This window comes from Leptonotus elevatus, chromosome 7 (genome assembly GCF_054856555.1).
Source record: "Leptonotus elevatus isolate MCC_2025b chromosome 7, RoL_Lele_1.0, whole genome shotgun sequence".
Lineage (NCBI taxonomy): Eukaryota > Metazoa > Chordata > Actinopteri > Syngnathiformes > Syngnathidae > Leptonotus > Leptonotus elevatus.
The window spans coordinates 16,101,002-16,126,157 of NC_141245.1; the positions used below are offsets into that span (position 1 = coordinate 16,101,002).

General features: G+C 40.4%; 1 protein-coding gene across 1 annotated transcript; it reads right to left on the bottom strand.

Annotated features, from left to right (window-relative positions):
* Positions 1-496: 496 nt before the first annotated feature.
* On the bottom strand, positions 497-20,397 carry oafa (OAF homolog a (Drosophila)). Its single transcript, XM_086079783.1, has 4 exons — positions 19,802-20,397; positions 5,065-5,199; positions 4,769-4,949; positions 497-2,291 (listed from the first exon to the last, which is right to left on the bottom strand). Exons 1-4 carry the CDS (start codon positions 20,012-20,014, stop codon positions 2,017-2,019), a joined length of 804 nt encoding a protein of 267 aa, XP_085935909.1. The 5' UTR covers positions 20,015-20,397; the 3' UTR covers positions 497-2,016.
* Between the last annotated feature and the right edge of the window lie 4,759 nt (positions 20,398-25,156).

A 25,156-nucleotide genomic window follows, 5' to 3' on the forward strand; every position in this document is an offset into this window, starting at 1 on the left:
TATATATATATATATATATATATATATATATATATATATATATATATATATATATATATATATATATATATATATATATATATATATTCATTACTAGAGTTCAAAAAACAACTCCTATTTATATTCTACCATCTTAGATTATATTATTTTCCTTCCACATTCCAAAAACATGCGTGTTAGGTTGGGATTGGCTGAGTTCGGGGTGTACCTCACGTCTCACAAAAAGTCAGATGGGATCGGTTCACGCCCTAACCCCGATGAGGAGACATGCACTATTGAAAATGGACGACTATTTAACATACCCCATTCACAATTCCAGGTACTGTACACTTAACAGAATATGAACATTAGTTGAATAAAACTTGTCATTTAGATTTGAAAGAGAATGCAATGGCTACTACAAATAGAGATGTTTTTTTCAGACTAGGTTTACATTGTACATATACAAATATAAATGCAAATCATCAACGCAGTGCAAAGAAAACCTTTGAGACAGTCATTGTAAAACGCAACTCTTTAATGGCACATTAGGCAACTGCTTCCTTTCCTCCTTGTATGGCAAATTCATGTCTTTATTAAAACCTCTTTCATAGAAAAAAGAAAAACAATACAACTTGAGCTACACCGGGGCGGTGAACCTACCATATCATCAAATGTATGTGAATGACGATGCAAACGTACCGTACAGTATACTGTTGTGGGTTGAATGTTTCTGGGTTCCTCTGAGGTTTGATTTAATTTTAAAGTTGCATGGCATGAGTTGGAAATGTTCTCACAGTAGGTTGACTACCCCTGATCTACACAGAGACAGCAAAAGTGGAAGGCACTTGCTCACTGGAAAAAAGGCAGCAGAAAAAAAGTTTGGCTCTTTTGTTAATAACCAGACATTACAATATAGTCGAGACAAAAGTGTAATTATTGCTCCGTTTGGTCCCACAAGTTCAAGAAGTTCTCCTTAAGTAATACATGATAAGTGAGCATAGATTTGAGCTGCATAAATGACGATTCTCTGTAAAACCGTTAGACGACGTAAACATGAAATGTTCAAGATGACCGTATGGTGGCAGTATAGGTACTGCTAAGGCCACAATGCAGTTAGTGAGCGTGAGTGCCAACATTGTGAAACGTCCTTCTGAATACAGCCTCTTTTCACCAACAGAAACATTACACCCTTCTTTTGGACAACCTTTCCTTTGACTTTGGCTTATTTTGACACACACTTACAATCAGGCAGCGGCATGTGAGTGCCGGGACTCACGCCCCATGATGAAGGGTTCAAACGGTCAAATGAAGGCAGTCCATTAAAACTGAAAACACAAAAGACACACACATGGAAGCATTGTAGGATTCGTTTAAATACTACTTGTTGTTTGAGGACCTGTGGTTGATTAAGAGCCTGTTTAGATGCAAAAAAATATATATATATACTGAGAGGGTATTTATATATATATATATATATATATATATATATATATATATAAAAGTATTTTTAAAAAGGGGGGGAGGGGGGCAGTCCAGTAAAGTCCATATGCAAGCAAAATAAATAATTCCAGCATTGGGAAGCCCCTCCCAAAAAAAAAAACACATATTGCCATAGCATTATAAAATTGTAGATAAATTAACGGTTACGAACACAACAGATATTAACTTACTACAACAAACCATAACTGTTTGTCTTGTGTGTGATTAACCCTAAAAAATTCACTCTGGATCGGGAAACCTGACCATGACTGTTAAGAAGTTGGCGTTTTTCACAGAGTTCGATGAAGGCACCTCCCCACCTAAATTTTCCTTCGTAGATGAGCGTTTTTTGGCTGGTCTGTCATCCCTGGCGGCAAGTCTGCCTCCAAAGCGAAGGCAAAAACCGCTTTATCGCTGACAGTGATCGTTGTTTCCCTTCTCCTTCCAAAAAAGGCCTCGTGTCTTTCCCAGCGTCAACATCTGGAACTCACCACAGCTCCACCTGATCCATTTTCATTCATTATCAATGCGGCCCAGTGTTGCTGTGCCGTCTAACTAGGTCTCCTCGTCCCAGAGGCATAGCTGTTTTTGCGAAACATAGTACGTAAAGTGGTAGCCCTTGCTGCAGCTCTTGATGCCGCATTTGTAGGTGGAGCCCTTCCCCGTGGTGTCGCGGCTGCGGCAGTACTTCAGCAGGCATGGGTACCACTCCAGTCGCAGGCCGTACGTGCACAAGCACGGCTGCCACAGGTCCTTGGTGGCGTGACAGGCCTGGAATTGGGGCGCCTCGGCCGTGTGGGGCAGCGCCTCGAACATGGAGCCATCCACGCCTGCAAGCAAAGAATTACAATGTAGGTCAGATTGCAAGTGGGTCAGGTCTAAAATTGTCAAAATGGAAAGTCATTCACAGCAAATTACTTCTTGTAATCGTTTTTCTGCAGTAAGATAATGTTGTATGTGTCAATTATATCAGTTACAGGATCAACAACAATTGTCATGTCCATTTAACCTTTACTGCCATTGACGGCTATAAACGTCAAAAATTCATTTGAACTATTTCTATTAGTTTAACATTTCTTTCCACTTTTGTTAACAAGAGTATGAAAATTTTACAAAATGTTCATTTAGAACAGATATAAAATTTGTGAAATAATGCGATTAATCACAACAAAAAAATAATAATCGCCTGACGAGATGATTATTAAAAATCAGGGGCGTCAGGCATTTAATCCGAAATTTTATATCTGTTCTAAATGTACAATAAATAAAAAATCTAGGTTTTCATACCCTTGTTAACAAAAGTAGAAAAAAATGTTAAACTAATAGAAATAGTTCTAATCATTTTTTGACGTCTATAACCGTCAATGGCAGTGAATGAGTTAACCAGCAGAATCGTTATTGACGCACAGTGAGTATTAGAACATTAACTACCATTAAGTAAATTATCCTGTTTGGAAAAAAAATCTGTCTAAAGACACAAGTAGACAAATTAGACTGAACTAGAACATGAACACTAATGTGTGTCCAATTGAATAGATTTTTAATGAGGGGATTCATTTTCTTTCAAAAATAATATTTTGTCAACCCAAGTGTGCTCATGTACTAATTGCATGATGTATTTTATTAAGTTTGGTTAATTTCGCTTTTGACAAGGGTGAGTTGAAGCAAGCCTAAAAGTAGCTACAATAAAGAGGAGAGATGGGGAAGCTTTATCATGCAAAGAAGATGCGTCTGTGATGGTCTCTACTGATAATGGTGCAGGAGCATGACCATCGGACATTGTTTCCTCGTTACAACGCTGCTGCAAGAGGACAACAGTACTGCTTTCATGCACATTCTCCTCACCCTGAAACCGTTTGGATTTCATTGTGATGCGGAGACAAGCATCCACAAGCTTCTTCTGCATTATTGGCAGCTGCAAGCATGTCTGTAAATTAGGAATTAACGGTCTTGAAAAATTATATCATTGTGTTTTTTCTAAATGTTGCGATTTAGAGTGATTATTTTTTGTCCTCTTCCCGTGTATTTTTTTTTTAACACGAGCAATAAATTCATGTTTTACAATAAACAATACTATATTTATTATACATTAATGCTTTGGTCTTATAGGTTAGGTTTGTGCTAAAATAAAGCAAATGAATCATAAGTTAATATGAAAAAACGTTTTTTTTTTTAATTAGTACGTTAATTTTGAGGTTATTTAAAGTTCCTTTTAACGCCACTGATTTTTTTTTTACGCACGATTAATGACTTGGGAAGCCTGTACTGTGGGAATTCCAGTTGCAACGTAGCAGAGACGACCACATCAAAATTTAGCCGTAATAAATGTAATAATAATGCACATATTTGTGGAGACTGGGGTCAAGTTGCATTTAACAATTTTTAAAATGTGCAGAATTTCACACGTTACTTAATGTTAAAGATTAGATAGCTCTTAAGATGAAAAGAAAAATGCACTGAGCTGTCACCAGCGTCGTACACATGCAATTATGCCATCTAGTGACAGAAAAATTACCTCAACATAAATCAATATCACATTCATTTGTTACAGTACAGTGTATATTTTTAATTTTAACTCAATTTTATGAAATATTATGAAATGACTGTATCAATGACTAAAAGATGCAGCCATATGTCTATTAGTTTAACATTTTTCCCACTTTTATGTTAAAAGTATGGAAACCGATATATATATTTTTTTACATTTAGAACAGATATAAAAATGTGTGATAAATTTTTAAGTTAAATGATAAATAGTTAACTATTGAAGTCATGTGATTAATTTTGATTAAAAAACAAAAAATCGTCTTGACACCTCTAAAATAAATTAATAAAACCTAAATATATATTAGAAAAATGTATCTTGCCGATCGGCTAAAATGAAGTTAGAGGCTTTAAAAAAATATATATATCTTGCCAAATAGCAGATGTGTGATTTGAAAATTGCATTCGGCTCCAATGCGATGTTGATTTGAATTTCATTAAATGTTCAGCCTTATTATAAATGTAAATGCTGCAAACGGAGCATAGTAGTTGCTTTCTCCCTCCAATTGGAAATCAGAACACACATTAGGAATGTAAACAAACATACTAAAATAAAACACACAGCTTTATCAGTGAAAGTACCATCAACACCAACACTAAGATAAGTCATATCATCAAAGTAAAGAGGAGAGAAGTGTCTCGGCGATATGAAGTGGAGGTGATAGTGTCATGGTGATAAAGAGTGTGAGAACACAACCTAATAAAGACAGTTGGTGGATAATGGGAAAGTCGCAAAGATAAACAAATGCATGCATCCCCTGACCTTTGTCCAGCCAGTGCTTGACGTCAGCCTCCGTGGTGTAGATGGCTTCGTGGGCCTCGCTGCACATGTTGTGGATGTGGCCGCTCAGCTGCCAGGCCCGGCTCACGTTGACCGATGCGCTCATGGTCAGCTGTTCCAGGCCGCGACGCTCCTCTGCCAAGCGAATAGCATGAGGGTTTTTCTAAAAAGATAAAATGCATGCACACACACACACACACACACACACACACAATAAATCAGCATGTGAAATGTACTACTTTGTAAGTAGTGTCTCATATTTTGGTGCCACGTGGTACCTGTCTTAGGCGAGCCATGGACTCGCTGGGGATGATCTCATTGCGGCCGAGGCGTGAGATGAAGCACAGGGCCTGGTATTGGTTCTGCCCTCTTTCCAGCTCGCCCAGGATTAGCGATCGGAATATCTTCACTTCCTGCCAAAAGAACCCAGAGACGAGCAATATGACGACTTTCCATTTAGCCACGTGGACTTTTAACTGCTCATGTGCACAATTCTGCAGTAAGGAACAAATGCTTTTTTTTGCAGATTTTTTTTTTTTTTTTAATAAATGGAAAGCCATTCCAGCCCCACAAACAACAACAACATACATTTTGCAATGTGTTTAATAGGAAAAATAGCACTCTACAGTGTTATACTTTATAAAAACATACAGTAATGACATCATTGATTTAAAGCTTCAATGCCTATCACCAGTGTGTTCCTTCTGGTGTGTGTACACCGTAGCCACCAAGACTCAGTATACTCAGTAAAGCTGTAGAAATATTAGTCATACTTTGGAGATGATAGAAAATATGCGCCTGGGAGTAGTGTTACATTGTCTGTGTGTCACCGGGACCGTATGTGTTCAATTATCCGTTGCTTAATATGGCTGTAAATATCACAGCATAGATGCTAGTTCCGGCTTTTTTTGAAGAATTATTTACTACCTGAAGCGGTTAAGAAAATGGATGGATGGATATTCACTATCTGCTACTTGTTGTTGAAGTTCCCACCATTGAGCACTTGCAACTCAAAAAATCTGCCAATCATCCACATTTTCCTCCTCTGTGAACCAGGAAGTAGATGTGTTAACGAATAAAACAACAGATAGGAACCATAATTGTCCAAATAAAGTCTGACTGAATGTCTACCATTCTGTAAATGCAAAAAAACATTCAAACCTTCTGTTTCATGTGGCCGTGTAGATGTACAGTAGTAAATGGTGATAATAGAGAATTCATGAAAAAAAAAAAAAGGAACCTTGTTGCCGTTGGCAAGTACGTGCAAGATTTGGCTCCAAAGCCAAGGCCATAAAGAGTCCTGTGAGACAGAAGGATGATGGGAAGCTCCAGCGAGCAGAGGAGACCTCTCCTCCCATTCAACGGACATTAACACCCCCCCCCCCACCACCCCCACTACCCTCCTCCGCTTCTTCCAGCTAGGCAGACACACTGTCCCTAAACACCCCTCCTCCGCATTTCACACTCTCATATGAAGCAAACCGGCTGCAGAGGAGAAGCTTTTCGTCTGCAAAAGCAGGAGGGACAAATAAACATCCCCCTGATAACCCTAATGAGCCGCACTCCCACTTCCTGCAGGCATAACAAGAATGCAAAGCCCCCCCCCCAGAAGCATTTTTACTACTCCGCTTTGCATGTTCCTCATTCAATGAAGCATTTTTGTCAGTCGAAGGTGTCTGACAGGTACACAATAAAAGCAAACATCATCATGTGACACCATTTGACCTTTTAGAAGCAAATTGCTGAGCAAATATTGATTTAGGAGCTTCATGCGACATTAACTTCATACATCTCTGTGAGTGTGACAATGAGGCAAAGAAAACACAGGAAGGTAAAATGCTCTTATCATTTAACTTTGTTACCGCTATGTGTGTGTGCTAGAAGGATTATGACCAAAAAAAAAATCGATACTTATGATTTGTGTGCACCGAGCAAGAACTCATTAAATATAGGAGGAAATACGAATAAAATATGGATGGACGAATTATTTTTTCTTCAAGCTGCTTGAGCTACTGTACAATGAAACCAAATAAAATAATACATACGTAAAAAAAATTAATAATAATAATGATAAATAAATAAAAATGTAATTAATTAATTAAAAAAGCCACGGGCGAACGTACTCCCATGTTATTGGCGTTAGCCATCGCGGATCAGCGAGTGAACGGGGGGGGGTTAACGAACGATTCGATGAACGAATCTTTTGAACGGTTCTTTTTAATTAACTGATTCTAAAGATTTAGTACACTTAAAATAACTGTCATGCCCATCACTATCAAACATGAAACAGACTGCAACAGATTAAAGTTAAATACAGTGACTCACAGTTATAAGCCTGAAGTTTCAGATAAATAAATACATTTTCATACAGATCTTACAGTGTTCAATTAGTCAATTTATAGATTTGTATTGAGATTAATCTGTATCGAATCGAATCGTGACACGGATCGAATCGCCAGGTACTAGTCAATTTACACACCTAGTAGCTACTAGCTACACTTGGATTAGCAGGCAACCAGTACGGCACCCTCAGCCATCTCCTCTCACATGCAAGCCTAACAAGTTCAATGGAAAATTGATGGAAAGATTCATAAATGTATACTTGTCATAATGCGCAATTATCCACAACCCGGGCAAAAAACAAACAAACGCTACAGTCCCATGTATTTTTATGTCGTGCCACTTTGTGTGTGGTGTAACAGTAAAGACCTCGATCTACTGCCTAGTGCTTGACAATAGCGCTAGCTGCTGATTCCAGAATCCGCTCACCACAACCAAACACTAACATGGCGCTCTACTTGGAGTTATTTAAGTTTTTTTTTTAACTAAAAAGCAGAAATGCTTATAGAGCAGAGAAGTTGAATATATATGATTGACTGAAATGCGATGCAAAAATGACAGCAACACACCAAATCCCTTCAAATTCAGGGGGGGGGGGGGCACAGCTTCAGGACCTCCCATACTGTACGCACATGCTGCTGCACTGGGAGTGTGTGTGTGTTCACAGTCGAGAAAGAAAAAAAAGAAAAGGGGAGGCATTCACGTCAGCCACATGGATGTGCCCCAGGGCTCTCTGGGTAATTACAGAGGAAAGAGTAGCTGTACCAACTGTGTGTAGTTGGAACACCGCTCAAGTGACTACAGTTTACACACAACCGACTGTGTCACAATGAATCCACGTGAATGATTGTCTACTTCCTTGGGCCACCATTTGGACTTTGGCCAAGAAGATGATGAAAAAGGAGAAGGAGGAGGAGAAAAAGAAGACGACGAAGACAAAGAAGAAGACTAAGAAGAACAAGCTTATTGTTTCGTTTTTAAATAATTTTTATTCATTTCACATTTTCCAATACAAAACACTGAAAGCAGAACTCAATACAAGTTCACTTGCAACTTATCCAAAAGTCGACAGTAAGACATAAATGTTTTCATACCGCTCAGACTTGACACATTTCTAAAGTAATGTAAAGAGTAGTATTACCCTTTTCTGACTGGAACAACAAATGACAGCAAAACAAACATAATGGCTTTCTCGTGGTTGTACCAGGCGATAAAACGAATCTGAAATCCAAAAATTGTTGGGTTACATTTGAGCTTAGACTCGTATTTATTGTATCACTGTAAGGCCTTTAAGAAAACGTTTATAAAGATATTGTATAAACAGTCATTTACTCTAAGGAAATATTCAAGAATTTTAATCTGGTCGGGTTAGCGCGAGCGCAGACCTTTGTGTGGACAGCTGGCGCTGGTGACGTGACCTGCCATTTTAATCAATGACAGCGTAATAAATTAAATAAGGATGTTCAATACCACTTCTTTCGAATCGATACCAGTACGACTAGTCAACCCTCGAGTAGTCATGGTTATGTTTTTTGATTTCCTAAAAAGGTGCGAGGATTCTGCCCAACATAGATGATACAAGCTCTGTTAATGGGATGTGAGAATCTCTCCGTTTTAAAAAAAAATTAAGCAAAGCACCTAGTTTTATTCGACGCACAAATCAGCATTCGCTTCTAATTAGGGACAGTCTTAAAAGTTGTTGTAAAAGACCAAGTGTGGACAATCTGTTGGAAGAGATGCCCAAGTTTGCTTCAAGAGCACTACCAGTGTGCCCTCAAGCAAGGTGAAGTCCGACATCTCTTCCTCAATGCACATCAACCAAGATTTTAATCGATTTTTGCCCTACAGTAATTAAAGATATTTCTGAATGAACAGCTCATATCAACTATTAATGGAATGAAGGTTTTAGTCCCTAAAAAAAAAAACTTGTAGTAATGTGTTAACATCTTGGTGGTTTAGGAGAGGCTAAGATAATACTAAGTTGGGCTTTCACAAGCAAACGTGCTTCTAACAATGACATCATCATTGTCCCAAAAAAATACCCAGACACTAGTGGTCAGATTCAGCTGTTTGCTTGGACGAGACAGACGTACGCCGGCCAAAACCAGCAATGCTATGAAATTATTCACAGACAAAATAACGGAAGAACCGGAATGAGAATGAAATGTGCAGTGCTACCATGGATGGAGAATACACAACCAATGCATTCATGCAATCTATGGTCAGAAGTCGTTTGTGCATTAAAAAGGTTGAGAGTCTAGCTGTGAAGGATTATTAAAAGATAGTGTTTTCTCGTCAGTGTTTGTTCAAGGTCGCGACGTGGGCGAAACGTCTCGTTTGGCAAACACCACGACCTTGAACTAACCCTGAGAAACTCTGATGAGAAATCAACATTGGCATATGAACAGACAGGAGTCAGGACAGTGGCTCTCGAGGAACAGGGTTCCCTAACCACTGCGTAGTGCATTTCTATATTGTGTTTAGTAGTAGAGTTTTACTCGCGTGTTGGTACAGCAATTCTGCAAAAAAAAAAAAAAAATGAACAAGATGATGAATGGGACAAAGCTTACAAGCCAACTGATTCAAACAAAAAGGTAATACAGTATACAGACAAACTGCTTCTGATTTAATGTCAAAACAGCGTTCAAGACATGTTGGGGAAGGCATAAATCCATTTCAGCACGGCATCTTGAAGTAAACCTGCTGCAGCTAGTAAATCAAAGTCTTTCAAACTTTCGAAACACTTGCCATGTCACTCTATATGATTCAACAACTACGAGCGCGAAAAATCGGAATCAAAGTAGTTCGGCAAGTATGTTAAACAAATCCTTTAACGCATACAATTGATGTTTTTGCCCACCAACATCGAGCTTCTTGATCTCATCAACAGGTATGGGCGTTATAGATTCAACTGTCTCAGTCATAAAACAAAAAAGAAGAAGAATAGTGCAGCCTTAGGACAAACACCCCCCCACCAGAGAGCTACAAATGTCAGCAAGGCTGTAAATAATCCACACAATTACAGATTCCTCAGCGTTGCTTCCTCACACCCAAGACTTTTCAGGCAAACCACCACTGGCCCACAGCCAAACACAGGCGGGCATTCATGCAACCGCACTAGTGGGTCATACATGGACCTTTAAAAACAGGAGAGAGCCGGGTGCCGCTTTCATTGCCGGTTACCTTTGGTGGGCCAGATTATTTAAGAGGTGCACAAAAAGCCTATTCAGAGCCTCAAAGGGTGCCATTTACAGAGAATATTCTCAGCCACTGTAGTCGTAACCCAGCACGGCCTACTCTCCAAACAAATAATTCAATTTGACATTAATGTTTTAGCGCTCTAACAATGCTATAGCTCACCCTTTAGCAAGGATTGTCATTTAAAATATAAACATGCACGAACACGCACACGTCAATAAAAAAAAGTGGGCTCGTTGCTGAGCAAAACATTCAGCAATCACGTTCTCCAATCCTCTCTTTAAGGACTAGATCATGATAAGGCTGATGGATGGTCCCTTGGGAGTCCTGATGCCTCAATCTGGATAATGGGGCAGCTTTGTGGCTAATTGGCCGTGCACGGAATGTATTTTAAAATCATGTGGTCAACGAGTGACATAAAAAAACAAAAACACTTGGATTCTCCACATCTGGTGGGTGTACAGACCTCTGCCCAGGACGAACAATCCTCAACATGTCTGTCTGACTCATTGGGACTGTTCCACTTCAGTCCAGTAAAGGTGCATCGTTTGGATATGGTATGTCAACGCCTCACTTGAACCCCACGCAAGCATAAATGTTCTCAATTTCATCCTTTATACAGACATTCAGTGCCACTCCTCGTCAATGATTTTGTCTTTGACTTTTTTGTGTAATTCTGCTAATCAACTAACAACTAGCCAGTCATCGTTTGTGTGCGCCTTTATTGGGAGCGCTGTTCATGTTGTACCCGATTTGGCCACTTAGGGGCAGTGTGGTTACACGCGGTCTGCTACACTGTTAAGTTGTAGCCACGTTAGAGAGTAGAAGGAAATAGTCACGATCAAGTTATTCCAATAAAAGTTTTTTTTTTTGCAGCGTGGAGCCGTTCTTTCGAGTGATAAAAGTGCCGCGAGTAGAGCACTAATTAGCATTAGCGAGTCAGACTGGAGTAAATCATTACGATTCCTTGAACATCTATAAATTGAAGCAAAAATCAGTCAATCAAATCATTTTGAATCAAAAATTGTTCTTAATCGAAAATCAATTCTGAATCAAAATCGCACACCCAAAAATCAAAATCGAATCGTGAGACATTCAAAGATTCCCACCCCTAGTATTACTATTTCTGACATGTGGTCTACCAAAATGTGTAAACCAATGTTGATCATTCATTGGTCAAGCAGATTCATCAATGCAACATTTGATAAATGACAAAAACGAAGGCACAGTACTTGCCGTTTCTGTGCCTTCACACGGAACTATGAAGTACTATAGTCCTTATTTTGTTCAAATGACCCACTTCCGATTCCGCTTCGTGACTTCTTAAATAAAATGTGTCTTCTTACTGAGGTGAGTGACCACTTGGTAAGCAGCAAATGAAGAGGTCCTCATTCTTTCCTTGCAACTCAGACATTCAACGAGGAGCGTTCTTTGCAATTTCTTGCAGTACTAACTTTAAGACAAAACACAATCACATGCCTCACTTTAATCGTGATTTCACTTATAGGAAGATACTAAACATTAAGTAAGTACGTGCAGCTTTAGGATCGCACCCCCCACTTTTTGGCTTGTGTTTGTAGAAACCTTACACTATCAAATGTTTATCCAAATAACCCCCCCCCCCCCCGTGTCCCACCTAAATGTTTCAGTTTGCCCTTTTAAAAACAACGTGGCTTTGAGATGTTTGGTGATGGGGGAGGATGTTTGGATTGGTGCGCACAAGGGGCGGCCCCAAACGAGAACTCAGGTGCAGGGCAGGGATTAAAGATCATGTCAGGAAACAAAGGGGGTGGAGCGGGACACAAAAGGAGCGAGAGAAACGTCTCCGTTCTAAGAAATGCCTAACTTGAAGCTAATTACAGAGGCTCTGATGGCAGGAATGTGGAGTCACATTTGGGCTTGGTCACACCTGGCTGTCCAAAGAGCAAAGCCATTGGAAAACACTGGAAGTAAAAGACAATAAGCGCACTACAGAAAAGAGGAGGTGCTCTTCCCTTCTGTCAGCTACGGAAAAGTAACCTTAAAAAAAAAAAAAAAACTATTACTACCACACAGAATGCAATTATCCCACCAGTAGATTGGTTTGTGGGAAGACTTTGCATTCAGGAAATGAGAGAGCGAACAGGAAAGGAAATGAAGTAGATAGATAAGGAATAAACAAGGGAGATGGCTGTTGTCCCATTCAACCTCTAACTGGCGTCCTGCTGCATTCATATCCTGTTGCAACACACTTGAATAGATAAGGGTTACAACAATAAGAGCCTGTTTTATTTTTACGATGCTTTGCCTAAATGTATTCCAAATGTCACCCCTTGTCATCTCACAGTATATTTAAGGCTCTATTAAATGTTTTGATCTCCCACGTTGCTCAGGCGGGCTACTACAAGTAAGCCCAACACCTACATAAAGCGCATCTCATCATTGTACGCAGAGATAGTAGGTTAAAACACCTTTGGTAGCTTTTTTTCCCCCCCATTGTTGCAAACTGATTTAAACGCTTGTTGGGAGCCATATTGAGTTCCTACAGAACAGGTAGGGGGGGGGGGGCAGAAACAGGTGCGTCAAATCTGGTCTTTCTGCAAAGCTTTTTCTTTATCTACAGCAGTACAGAGGAACATCTGGTCTGCCGGTGGGAGGTGGATGAAGGATAAAGACATCACTAGGGACCGAGGGGCCACGAAAGGCCAAAAGGGCCTAATGTGCTACTCGAAGGGCCACCAAAGGAACACAGAGGAAGCCTTTTTTTAAGTCACCGGGCAACAAAGAGCAGCTAAGTGAAAGAGGAACAGGTGGGCTTTTGTGAAAGCTCTTTGATTTATGTTTTTAGATCATAATTCTGATCTGGCACAGAATCCAGCAAGGTCCCTGAGCAACCGTAATAATGTCTCTTTTGACATGTCTGAAGAGATGGATATGAACAAGGTATTGTTCTTTATAAAGAGCTATAACATAACTGTGGAGCTTTAAAGGTCAAACAATTCACAAATCAGTTCAGATTTCAACAGAATTCTTCAAACTGTATTCCAAAGGAAATAATGAAAGTAATCCGTTCCAGGTCACAACCTTTTTTAGCTGTACTACGCATACAATATTTTAGTTCTAGCTAGCCTGTTAGCAACTTGCTAACAACTAGCAGTCAAATCTCTTTTTTTGTTGTTTTGTTAAATTTTGAGGTACCTTAATAGGGGTTGAGATCCAGAATGACCAAGCCTGGATTTGATTACATGAATGACTTCACACATCTGTCAGTATCATGAGTCACTTTAATAACATCATAGGGGCAAATTCACGCCATGGTGGTGTTGGAATCAACATTTCCCGGAACAGGTGACACTTGCCTGCTAAAAAAAATAAAAAATCTACAAGTTTGTGCAAGCGACGTTTCAGCTGTGAGTGTGAGCCAAGGTATGGTGAAGTGACAGTCATGGGAAAAAAGCTTAAACTACATCACTGGCAAGCGCCAGCATTTCTCACCAACAAGAGAAAAAAAATTTGAGCCAAAAAGTTACAGTAAAAAAATAAAATAAAAAATACAATTAACGATAGTCACAAGGCAGGAAAAGCTCACAGATTTAAGACTGGGACTTCAGCCAAATCTGTCATAGATAACCAGGGAGCCAGGTTAATCCCTGCAGCTCTCAATTTCCCTATGCACATTGTGTGCTTGAGGGTGCATTATTCCCAATTCATTGTTACGGCAAGATGGGTGTATCCATAATGCTTTGAACAGAATCAGGATATGAAAAGCTCGTAACCTACACTTGGGAAACAATTCAGCTTTAGTTGCCGTTATGAAATATGAACTCATACTGTAAAACATTAAACACATTGTATTTAGAAACTTTCTGTTTGGAAAATCTGTGGTTATGCTGTTCCAGAATGGCGATGGTCAATGACATTCTGAACATATGCGAATGTCATGTGATCAGTGGCTAAACCTCTGGCTTAGGTGTCTTATGTATCGCCAACAAAAGTCATAAGCCATTTTCCAAAAGGCTGCCATTTCCACTAAGGACAACAAACAGGCTCTACAGGAGAAAAAAAAAATCCTAAACATGTCACCAGTCTTAAGTTTATTTAGCTCACGTTGTAAATACTCAACTGTGCCCGAGGTTAAAATGGCCTCTGCTGAACAGTAAACATCTGGTATCAAGTTATGAGCGAGTTCAGAGAAAACAGAGGGTGATTAAGTGCTGCGGCCGGAGATCTTATCAGCAATCTTCCAAAAGGTTTACCCAACATGATGCTCATACGGTGAGCTCACATGTGCGCATGTCTGGACTCAATTTCCATCCCGCAGATCAGCTGCAATATTAAACTTTAGCTTTGATCAAACCTATTTGAGGATGTCTAAAGCGCTGAAGTTTGGCTCAGTTAAGTGCAGTAACTGACCTCAAATTATTTTATTTTTTTAAAGCCTGCAAAAATAACCATTCTGTGCCACTTTTTGGCACCATTCTGTCTGTACCAAAAGCTATGGTATGGTATAAGGACTGCAGGTCCATTGATTGGATAGCAGGGAATCATCATTTATCAGAAACTAACACAAATCTGTGCATTCAACAAAACATAATGCAGCTCTGCTTACCTAGTCGCGAAACTGGGGTGGAGGTGCTGGTATGGGCCTTTCTAAAGTAAATTGCACATTTTCAGAAATAGGCAGATAAAAAAATATATATATATATATAGTTTTTAATTTTACACTCCAGAATACATCTGCTTTTAAGATGGTAAAAAAAGAAAAAGATAAAAACTGTTGATGGCCTTACAAAGCCTAGAGAGCTCACAAGTGAGATCAGCGTTTATTGCTCCAAATTGCACCACGGTGAATAAAACTCAAGTGCCGTTCGATGGAAACGTGGCTTTGTAGCGTTTTTTTCTCCAAGCAACGCCCGTATCATTTTCCTGAAATGTCCCCAAAGAGGAAAATATTCAGACCAATAAAAGCAAACTTTATCCTGATAACAATGTGAAAAAGCTGGCTTTTTACTCCTGCTTGAAATGTAACTTGCATATCATGGCCAAGCCGTTGTGCGTAATGCTTCGAGTGTTTAACATCACTGTTAAAACGCTCTTCTTCCCACACGCACCCGAAGATTCATGGCAGCTGGAAGTGACAGCTCATACAACTTTCCATAAATCTTGGAGATAGTACAAGCGGAGCTGAATGAAAAACACATGGAGGGGAACGAGAACAGGAAGACGCGAGTATTAAAAAAAAAAAAAAAAGAGAGAAAAAAATAAATAAGGAGTTGGGGGTGATTTGGACTGGACCAGATAAAGCAGCAGAAGACTACAGTCACCGAAGAGGTTCCATTTCAAATAAACAAAACCATATGTGTGTCTGGAAGAGTGGGGATGCATCAAAAAGGGGCCCCTGAACACCCCGCCGATGCCTCTCAGCTCAAAAGTTCAGAGTATGCTCCTTTATTGTGGTTAACAGAATGGGGGATAGAGAGGGAGGGGTTACCAATTATTGGGGCGATGGCCTCCTCTCTCTCTCTCTCTCTCGCTCTCTCTCTCTCAAACTGCAAATTAGCCGTTTTGGTTAGCCACGCAGACGCATTGGATCAAAAAGGTCAGACATGCCCACTTAATCCCGGTAAGTTCTCCCCCTTCACATCTCACCAGGCTGTCAGCTTCTGTGTGACAGCGACCAATCACACGCATACACACATGCCTTTGCGCAGGGAGCACTTCCACCACACACACACCCATAACCACACACTCCCCCACATGCTCTGGGCTTGTAGCTTCCCCAATTGACATGTCTCCCAGTAGTCATTTTCCACAGTGAAACGCAACGTCATCTTTCCAAATGTGATTGTCGGTCAGGAAAGGGACACTGGATCTGCTTGTCTACTTTTAGAAAAATGCTAAATATGGCCTCCGATCATGAGCGCTGGATTTAGGGTTATTGAAGAGGGTGAGAGCAGGAAGGTGGGTGGGGGGGGGGGGGGGGGGCGGCATCCCACATATAAGTAGGAGCAGCTGTCTTGACCGCTCTCTGTGAAAAAAGATGAATGAAACTCAGTTATGCTTAACTTAAGGGGGTTGGGGGCTTTATGGGGGTGTTTTCGACACATTGTAGCCTAAGGATAGGCAATCAGCTTCTAAGAAGAGACCATTGTGGTCTAACCACGGGGTAAATGACATGGGCTGTGGTTCCTGTACAGGGAAGAAGTAAATTATTGTATCTTTATCAAGGTCCTGCCTTTGTAACATTGATATTTGCTGCTTGGGTAGTAGGTACATAATGTACAGTATGTACAGTAAGTTAGTTGCATTGGAGTAGAACAATTAGTACCATGGAGTACAATAGCGTAGCTTCTACTTGGAGGGACAAGAATGGACAATAACATTCTATAGCGTAGTCAAACGGTTGGTGGTCAGTTGGACATCTCAGGCCATTGTGGAGTCTTGAATAACAAGGCAGTTCAGGAGTTAATGAGTAGTCTGACTCTGAACGTGAGTGTGTGTATATTGTATGGCTTGTCATGAATTTTTTTTTTTTTTACAACAGTGGAAACATGCTGCTTCATTATCCCAATAATTACAAAAGGGAACCAATGGGATGGATTTCAATTGTTTCAATGTCAAATGTTTGGTTTCGGACGAACAGTAGAAATAGTAGTTAGTAGGGGTGGGAATCTTTGAATGTCTCACGATTCGATTCGATTCCGATTTTTGGGCCTACGATTCGATTTTCGATTATGAACCATTTTTGATTCAAAATTATTTGATTGACAATGATTTTTGCTTCAATCTATAGATGTGCAAGGAATTGTAATGATCTACTCCAGTCTCACTCGCTAATGCTAATTAGCGCGCTACTAGCGGCACTTTTATCACTCAAAAGAACGGCTCCACACTGCAAAAAAACAACTTTTATTGGAATAACTTGATCGTGACTTTTTCCTTCTACTCTCTAATGTGGCAACAACTTAACAGTGTATTAGACCGCGTGGAACCACACTGCCCCTAAGTGGCCAAATCGGGTACAACATGAACAGCGCTCCAAATAAAAGGCACACAGACAAATGCAAGACAGCATAAAATAATTTAAATAAAAATCGATTTTGGGACATTTAAAATTGATTCTAAATCGTACTAAATGAGAATTGCGATTCTTATGAGAATTTATTTTTTTGTCACTTCGCAGTCAGGAGATCAAAGTTTGAATCTCCAGTGGAACATCTCTTAATTTTGCATGTTCCACCCATCTTTGTTTGGATTTTATCTGAGTACTCTGGCTCCATTCCTCTTCCCCAAAATATGCTCCTTGGGGTCAAACGAAGACTTTAAATTGACCATAGAAGGGTCTAGGATGGATGGATGGAGTTTTACCTATTTCTGATTGTCAGTCTTTAGTATGAGCTTTACTAAGAGATGCCAATATCAATCCATTTCATACAGTATTAATTAAAACAATTTGGTTTAAAAGTCTGGCTAAATGTATGACGGCTCGTCACTGGGATGATACTCTTAAATTTACTTCTATCAATTTCTGACCGTCCTCTGGTTGACAGCGTTAAATATGAGCTTTAAGATCAAAGCCCAATATCCATCCAACATTTTAGACATCCAGTTTCTTGTCTAAAGTCAGGTAAAATCTTTGGGCCATGGCTCCTAAACTCTAGTCCATCACTTTATAGTGGTACAAATGCTTGTCTCGAGGATGGCCCTGGCCTTGGAAATGTAACTACAACTTTTTGCCCAAACAACAAAAAGGTATTGACCAATAACTTGGCATCCAATTAATTATTATTATTGTATTTGACATAAATTGACTCCTACTGAGCATTTGTTCCAGCCTAACGGATTTGATACTGTGGAGGCCATTGTGGAGCCCTGATTTCAGCCTTGATTGATAAGGCAAGGGGGAGTGAATGAATACTCCAGAACCATCAGTTTGTTTTTTGGAGTTTGTGGTCAAACACCTGAGTAAATAATACTGATTTTACTGGACTGTAGCTGATGCACTTTTAAACAAGTACGTCAATATAGCTTAGTAGTACAAATAAACAGATTTTGTACCCTTGACACTACCTCTTTTTATGTAGTTGTCTTGGAGTACTGGTATTGGTGTCAATTGTACCTTGAGGGACACAAATTGATTCCTGTTGCATCCCCATTTGTAAGTCAGCCTCAGGTTTGGCAATCACTTTGATCGGAGAGACCGCAGTTGATCCCTGATGTGAACCAGTGGCAGTTTCTGGTATGTGCATTATAAGTGGCTGCACATGGTGGCGCTGCTGAGGTGGTAGCAACGCACCCCAAATCGCTATGTGAAATGGCTTCCTATTGTGTACTCCATGACATGTCAATCATTGGCATTTATATGTGAAATATGTACCCCTCATGGAGTCGCCTTCTGTAGGAGAAGAAGCTCAAGTTAATGAAAACCACATGAGGCCAACAAGGAACATTAGCCTCAGCTACATAAGCATCAACCACGCAGTCAGGGAGCAGATATCATCGGCTACAAGGACGTCTGATGAGTTTGCACCAAGGAAGACTAGAAGGCAACACTTCACTCTCAATATGTTACTAGCTAGAAAAATACCTGTAGTTAAATGTTTGATCATCTGGGGTTGTGTGTATTTAGTGGTTCGGTGCAAATACCATAAAATTTTATTAGACGAGTAATTAAGTTGATTTTGAGTTTTAACACATTTCCCATTGGCAGTGGATATTTTGCTCTGATTGGTCAATCGCGGGACAGAGTCATGCACTGCCCATGCTTGAAGGCCTTTTGTTTTACAACCAAAAATGGGCTACTACCAGCGTTACCTACCTAACCCTAACCCTAACCCTTAAATCAGTATTATCAGGCAGTAGGACACACTTATGTATTTTCAAATGCTACTTCTTTACATGTGGAAAATTCAATAAATGTTCAATTATTCAATAAACACGTGAACCAAAACCGCTCGTTTACAACTTCCGACTGGCAGAAAGAAATTGTAGTTAAAAAAAAAAAAATGAATTTGAAGAGCCGGACTCGAACCATGAACCTAGCACTTTTAGGTTGACCAGTCTTAGCAGTGTGCCACAGGAATATATACTTTCACTGGCACAAATCCGTACTTGAAGTTCTCGCACAACTCACGGCAAAATATTCACTTCGCAAAATCATTGTCATACTGTACAAGTGAAGCAGAACTGAGTGCACCATTTTGGCAGTACAGTACCACTTCTAGTGGTAGATTTTGGCATGTGCATCATGTGCGGCGGCCGCACAGGGGGTCAATTATGGAGATTTGTATGGGAAATGTGCCTTTTTGGAGTTCCCATCTATATAGAAGGGATGCCTTTTCAAAGCAAAAGTTAATTAAACCCCACTTTGGCTCACACTGCACACGTTTCAAAACACCCCAGTGAAAGAAAGCTTATCATTAAAATGTACCTCAAGAGTAAAATGGGGAAAACCTCCTCAAAGAGATTTTAGTCGAAGGCGAAATCATTTCATCTCACCTGTTTGAAGTCGACCACAAATGTGACGAGGGTGCCGTCTCCTTGCTTGAACTCCACTGATATGGAGTCTTTGTCGCTATCCGCCTCCAGAACCTCCTCGGTCACCATCCCGTCGGCGAGGCGGACCCGAACCCTCAACTCGGAGCACAGTCCCAGGACGCAGACGATGAGCAGCGGCAACAGCAGCAGAACCCGAGTCGCGCTCGGACACATCCCCGAACACGCAGAAGCGAACCCAAAGCGAGGAAGATTCGAGGCGAAATCCGCATGTGTGCGTTCATATCTAAAGTCTTCTCCTCACATAACGTCAACGATACGCGGTCCGCTTTTGAAAAGGCGCTCAATCACCGCACCTCACTTGTTGTGATGACTTCGCTTTTTTCTTTTCCATTGAGAGGCTTTCGGTTCCGATATGGGTTCGCCGGTCCAATGGTAGCACGTTGCTGTTATGCTGTGCTCACGTAAGCGTAAACTATTTCACGCGTGGAGCCAAGCAGCGCCGTCACTTCCGAGCTCCACAATGCAAACTTTTAGCTTGTGTGCGTGTATGTGCGCGTGGTGCTGGTAGTAAACTCCTAAAGCCGCACACACATTCACACACACACACACACACGCGCACACCAGCTTCTCTGCCCATCCCCCTAAAGAAGGAGGCCTCTCATGTGATCCTCCTTCTGCACTCTCAACTAATAATACCCCTCTACTCAAAACTCTTCTTTTTTTTTTTCCTACAGTACAAGTGCTTCTCAAACTTTGAACCAAGTACGACCATGATGGCAAATATTAAAATACAGTAGTAGAGGCAAAGGTTTTATTTCTAAAATGTATATTCAGGATCGTTTCAGGATGTAACTAACAATTATTTCAGGAATCATTGAATCTGTCAATGTCAAAAAGTTTAAATTTCCATGTTGTCAAAAACAGGACATTATTTCAAATCCACAGTGCACAAACATTATTATGATTCAATTGTTTGGTCTTTAACATGAGCAAAATAGGCACAAACATTTTTGGGGGAAATTAATGTTTACTAATGAAAAGCTGGAAACCATTTGGTTAATTTTGAATTTTAAAAAAAGATATCGAAACAACTCATCAATTAGCAAATTAATTATTTATTCATTTCAGAGTTGAATAACTCTAGAGTAATGTTGTGAGCTGCTGTTACATTATCCAGACTAAACATTAACACTGTGCATAAATACATGGGGGAGACTGTACTTGAATTATTCAATTAAAATGTATTGCACATAAGTGACATAAAACATTAATGCAATAAATGCTTAAAAATAAAAAGTTCCAAAAGATTAAATGCAGATACTTAAAAGCCAAACACAACTGAACGATACTAACAAATATACCATACTAGATAAAAAAAAAAAAAGTAAGACACTTTAAAATTAAGTGCAGTCTGACCATTTAATTCAGTGATTCGTTTGCGTACCATTTAAAAAAAAAAGTGTTATGTTTTCAAGAAAAACAGGAAAGAACCCATCATTTAAATTACATTTGTGCAGCTCAACCATCAATGCTACACCTTTTATTATATTATAGGCATCTTTTTTTTTGTGTGCCAGTCCAGCCCTGCTAACAGCACAGTGTCCTGTACATCCTAGCCATGTTAGCCGCTATGCTAACTGGTCAAGACCAAACTTATCAAAAAGATAAATAAATACACTTTTTTTTAAACTCCATTACAGTGGTGAACATTGAAAGATAGGAAAACGAAAAACCACACTACATTAATGTCATCCTTGCACTGAACCACCTGAGATCTTTATCTCTCTCGTTATACGCGCAGCATTCTGGGTGGGCCGAGACCTCGGGCTGATGACCCCGAATGTACCAGCACTTCAGTGTGGCGGAGGCTGCGAGGCATGGTCGCTCCAGTGAAGGAGAAAGCAAACAGAGAGAGGCCATCAGGCAGAGCAAACAAAGATTTTTGTCGGGGGCCTGGAAAACCAAACTTGGGACTGAATAGATTGAAGGAGAAGAGCTTGAGAAAACAAAACCTCTTTAGTGACATTTAGTCATCAAGAGTTGTCCACACGGTGCCTCCAAATAGCACAACAAACATTTCAAGACATACACCAACCTTTAGCCATTAAAAACAAAAACAAGAACAAAAAAATATATATATATTTTCTGTACAGGCTTTGTTTGAAGTCAGGTTCTTGAATATCATACAAGTATAAGAAGTGAACAACAATTAGGATTAAAAACAAACAAACAAACTGTGTAAAGTTTAAAACGCCAAGCAAAGAATGGACCCATGTATCCCCTAATTAAATTCTAAATGCAACATTTGATTCTTTACTCTCCCTATCCTTATCAATTTTAGAAGTTCTGCTGTATAATGATATTGTCAGGTCCCAGCGTTCATCGTTGTATCAATTATCAACACGTAGTGTTTGCTGGTTGCGTCATTTCCAAATCCCGCACACACGCTGGTCCAAAGTGCAGTACTGTAGCCGCGCTTGCAGTGACACATAGCAAAGAAAGACGCAAGCCACAGCTTGCACATGACGTTCAATATTAACTTGCAATCACTCCATTGTTCACCATTTACACACACACACACGCACACACGTGCACGCACACACACACACACACACACACACACACACACACACACGCCAAAGGTCCTGGGCTGGACACAAAGATGGCAGAAAACACAACTTTTCTAGGAGGTGGAGATCTTCTTTTTTTTTTTTTATTAAAGAGACGTTGTGTATTATTTACTGCAATCTAGTGGTGAACTAATAAAATGCAATGACTTTGAAGAGCGCGTGCATTACAGTGCCTCAGAGAGACCACACTTAGCAACTAACTAGCTAGGCTATAACCAATTACCACCAATTATTATTTGGAGTGAGCGAGCAGGAGCTAGCGTGAGCGATGTGTAAGAGTGAATAGCAAGAAAGACAATTCTTTTTTTCTAGTATATACATTTTTTGTCTGAACACCCTCCCTCCAAACGTAGTTAAAAAGTAGACAAGATGAATGCCATAGCGCTAAGAACTAGCTGGAGTGGCTAACAAGAGTGGCTCACGGGACAAGCTAGCAAAAGCTAGCGAGAGCAAAGCAGAGGGAGACAAGCGGTGGGAGCCCGTATCAGGGGACATTCTGGACCTGGATTCCTGAACCCTGCTTATGGAGAGTTTGATTGACAGCTTTAAGTCAGGAACTTCCTTGAACTGTTAAAAATGTGAAGGCTTAATTGTGAGCTATTTGGTTTTCACCGTTCACACTCGTGTATATCTTTATGTGCATTGACATGCCCAAGACTAAATAGAAAATCATTGACTTTGACCCGGGATTTGACCCACTTTTTTTATTATTTTTTTTATTTCTGCACCTCATCACTTACTGTAAAGGCAGTAGCGAGGCTGCCGCTAAAGAGACATACGCTTATTTGAATACTTTGCTTTCTTTTCAAGTTCCTGACAGCGAACGACAATATTTTCACAAAGAGGTGAACGCCACGCACTAACACCGCCTAATACCATCTAATACCGGCTATACATCTGCAATATTTTCCATCATAAGGTTTCGTTTTAACACAGAAAGCCTCCTGAGACAACGAGTGGATGTTTCCCAGCTGCATCATAGCAGAATGAGGACAGCCAGCGTGGGGGGAGAGACAGCGTCTGGGCTTGATCTCGACTCCCCTCCACACACACATGCAAAAAAACTGTTGATCCAAGGATCACACGAGCCAAAAAATCATGCTGCTTTCCCAACTCCTGATGATATTTTCATATATTTCCTCCCTCTTAAGCTGCGCTCAGTGTGTCGGGCCTGCAGCCAAACAGGCGGGAACTCGGCGGGAGATATCCCCTTACACATGAGGAGAGCCGGCCGGGGCCAGCAACAAGAAGCAAGGAGGTGCACGGGCCCGCATGGAGGTGAAGTACAAGGCCTAATAGGAAAGACAGTTTGAATGCATCGTGCTATATTATGACACATTTTCAAAGCGCAGTCTTAGTCTTCTGTGGGTGGAGTTTTCTTTCTTTTGTTATTTTGCTTGACTAGCGCAGATTGAATGGAGCATTTTTGCGCCATTGTGCTAATGGCCAATCGAGGCGTTCCCATTAAAGTGGAAGTCAACCTTAAACATTTCTTGACAATAGTATGCTATATGTGACCTCACTAGTCTAAACATGACATTCGGATTAATATTACATTTATGGAATATGAGTTATGCAGCAAAATCCAGCTGTTTTTATCCATCTCAGGGGGCGGCCATTTTGCCACTTGCTGCCGACTGAAGATGACATCACACTTGCTCAGGGCTCAGGCAACCAATCAGAGCTCACCTATTTTTTTTGAAGCTGCGCTGTGATTGGTTGTTACCTGAGACCTGAGCCACAATGATGTCATCTTTAATCGACAGCAAGTGGCAAAATTGCCTAGCCTGGCAATAGCCAGATTGATTTGTGCTTCACTTGTGGGAGTTCACTACAATATCAGTCTGGGACTGATTTGCTCGAGAAAGGCGGGGCATGGTGTACAACACTTCGAGCTGATTGGACGTAGCAGAATCTTCAGCACGTCTACCTAACTTTTGTTTCGACCAATCACGGCAAAGGATGAAAATGTTGTCACCGACATGAGACTGTTGTGACTCGCTGAGGCGTTGAGTTTATGTTGTCGGTTTTGCAATGTTGATATGCGGATACAAGAGACAAATACAGCGAGAACAGAATTAATTGCAGCGTTCACGCATTCGTCCACCGGTGTCGCCATGTTGGTTTGTTTTTTTCCCGCGGCTTTGGTACTTCTTGTCTTCGTCACAGCCGCATATCCCGCCCCCAAATACAATGTCGCTCTGTGATTGGTCCAAACCAGCAGTAGTTGGGAGTGGAACAAGATGGATTCTCAGGAGTTTGTGAACTCACAAATACTGCGAGAAAACATCTAGCGAGAGCAAGGTTAAAAATGGCCGCCCATGAGATGGATAAAAATGGCTGGATTTTGCTGCTTAACTCTTATCCTACTAACGCGACATTAACCAGAATACCATATTTAGAAAAGTGAGGCTGCATAGAACATATTATTGTCCCCAAAAATGTTTTTGTTGACTTGACGTGGTCAAAGCGCAGTCCTTGACATTGCAGAAGCAGAAATTGCGCACAAAGTGTGTTTATACAGATCTTGTCTTTTGAAACAGTGCCTCATTCTAAACTTATTGTTAAGGAATTTGATGGAAACTCCCATAAAGTTAATGACAGAGTGAGAGGAGATGGCAATGGGGTGTCCTTGTGATTAGTGTAAAAATAAATAAACATGGCAGCATAGTGTTAGAAAACGATCCTTATGTTTTCCGCGTGTTCGTAAAATCAGACTGGAGAT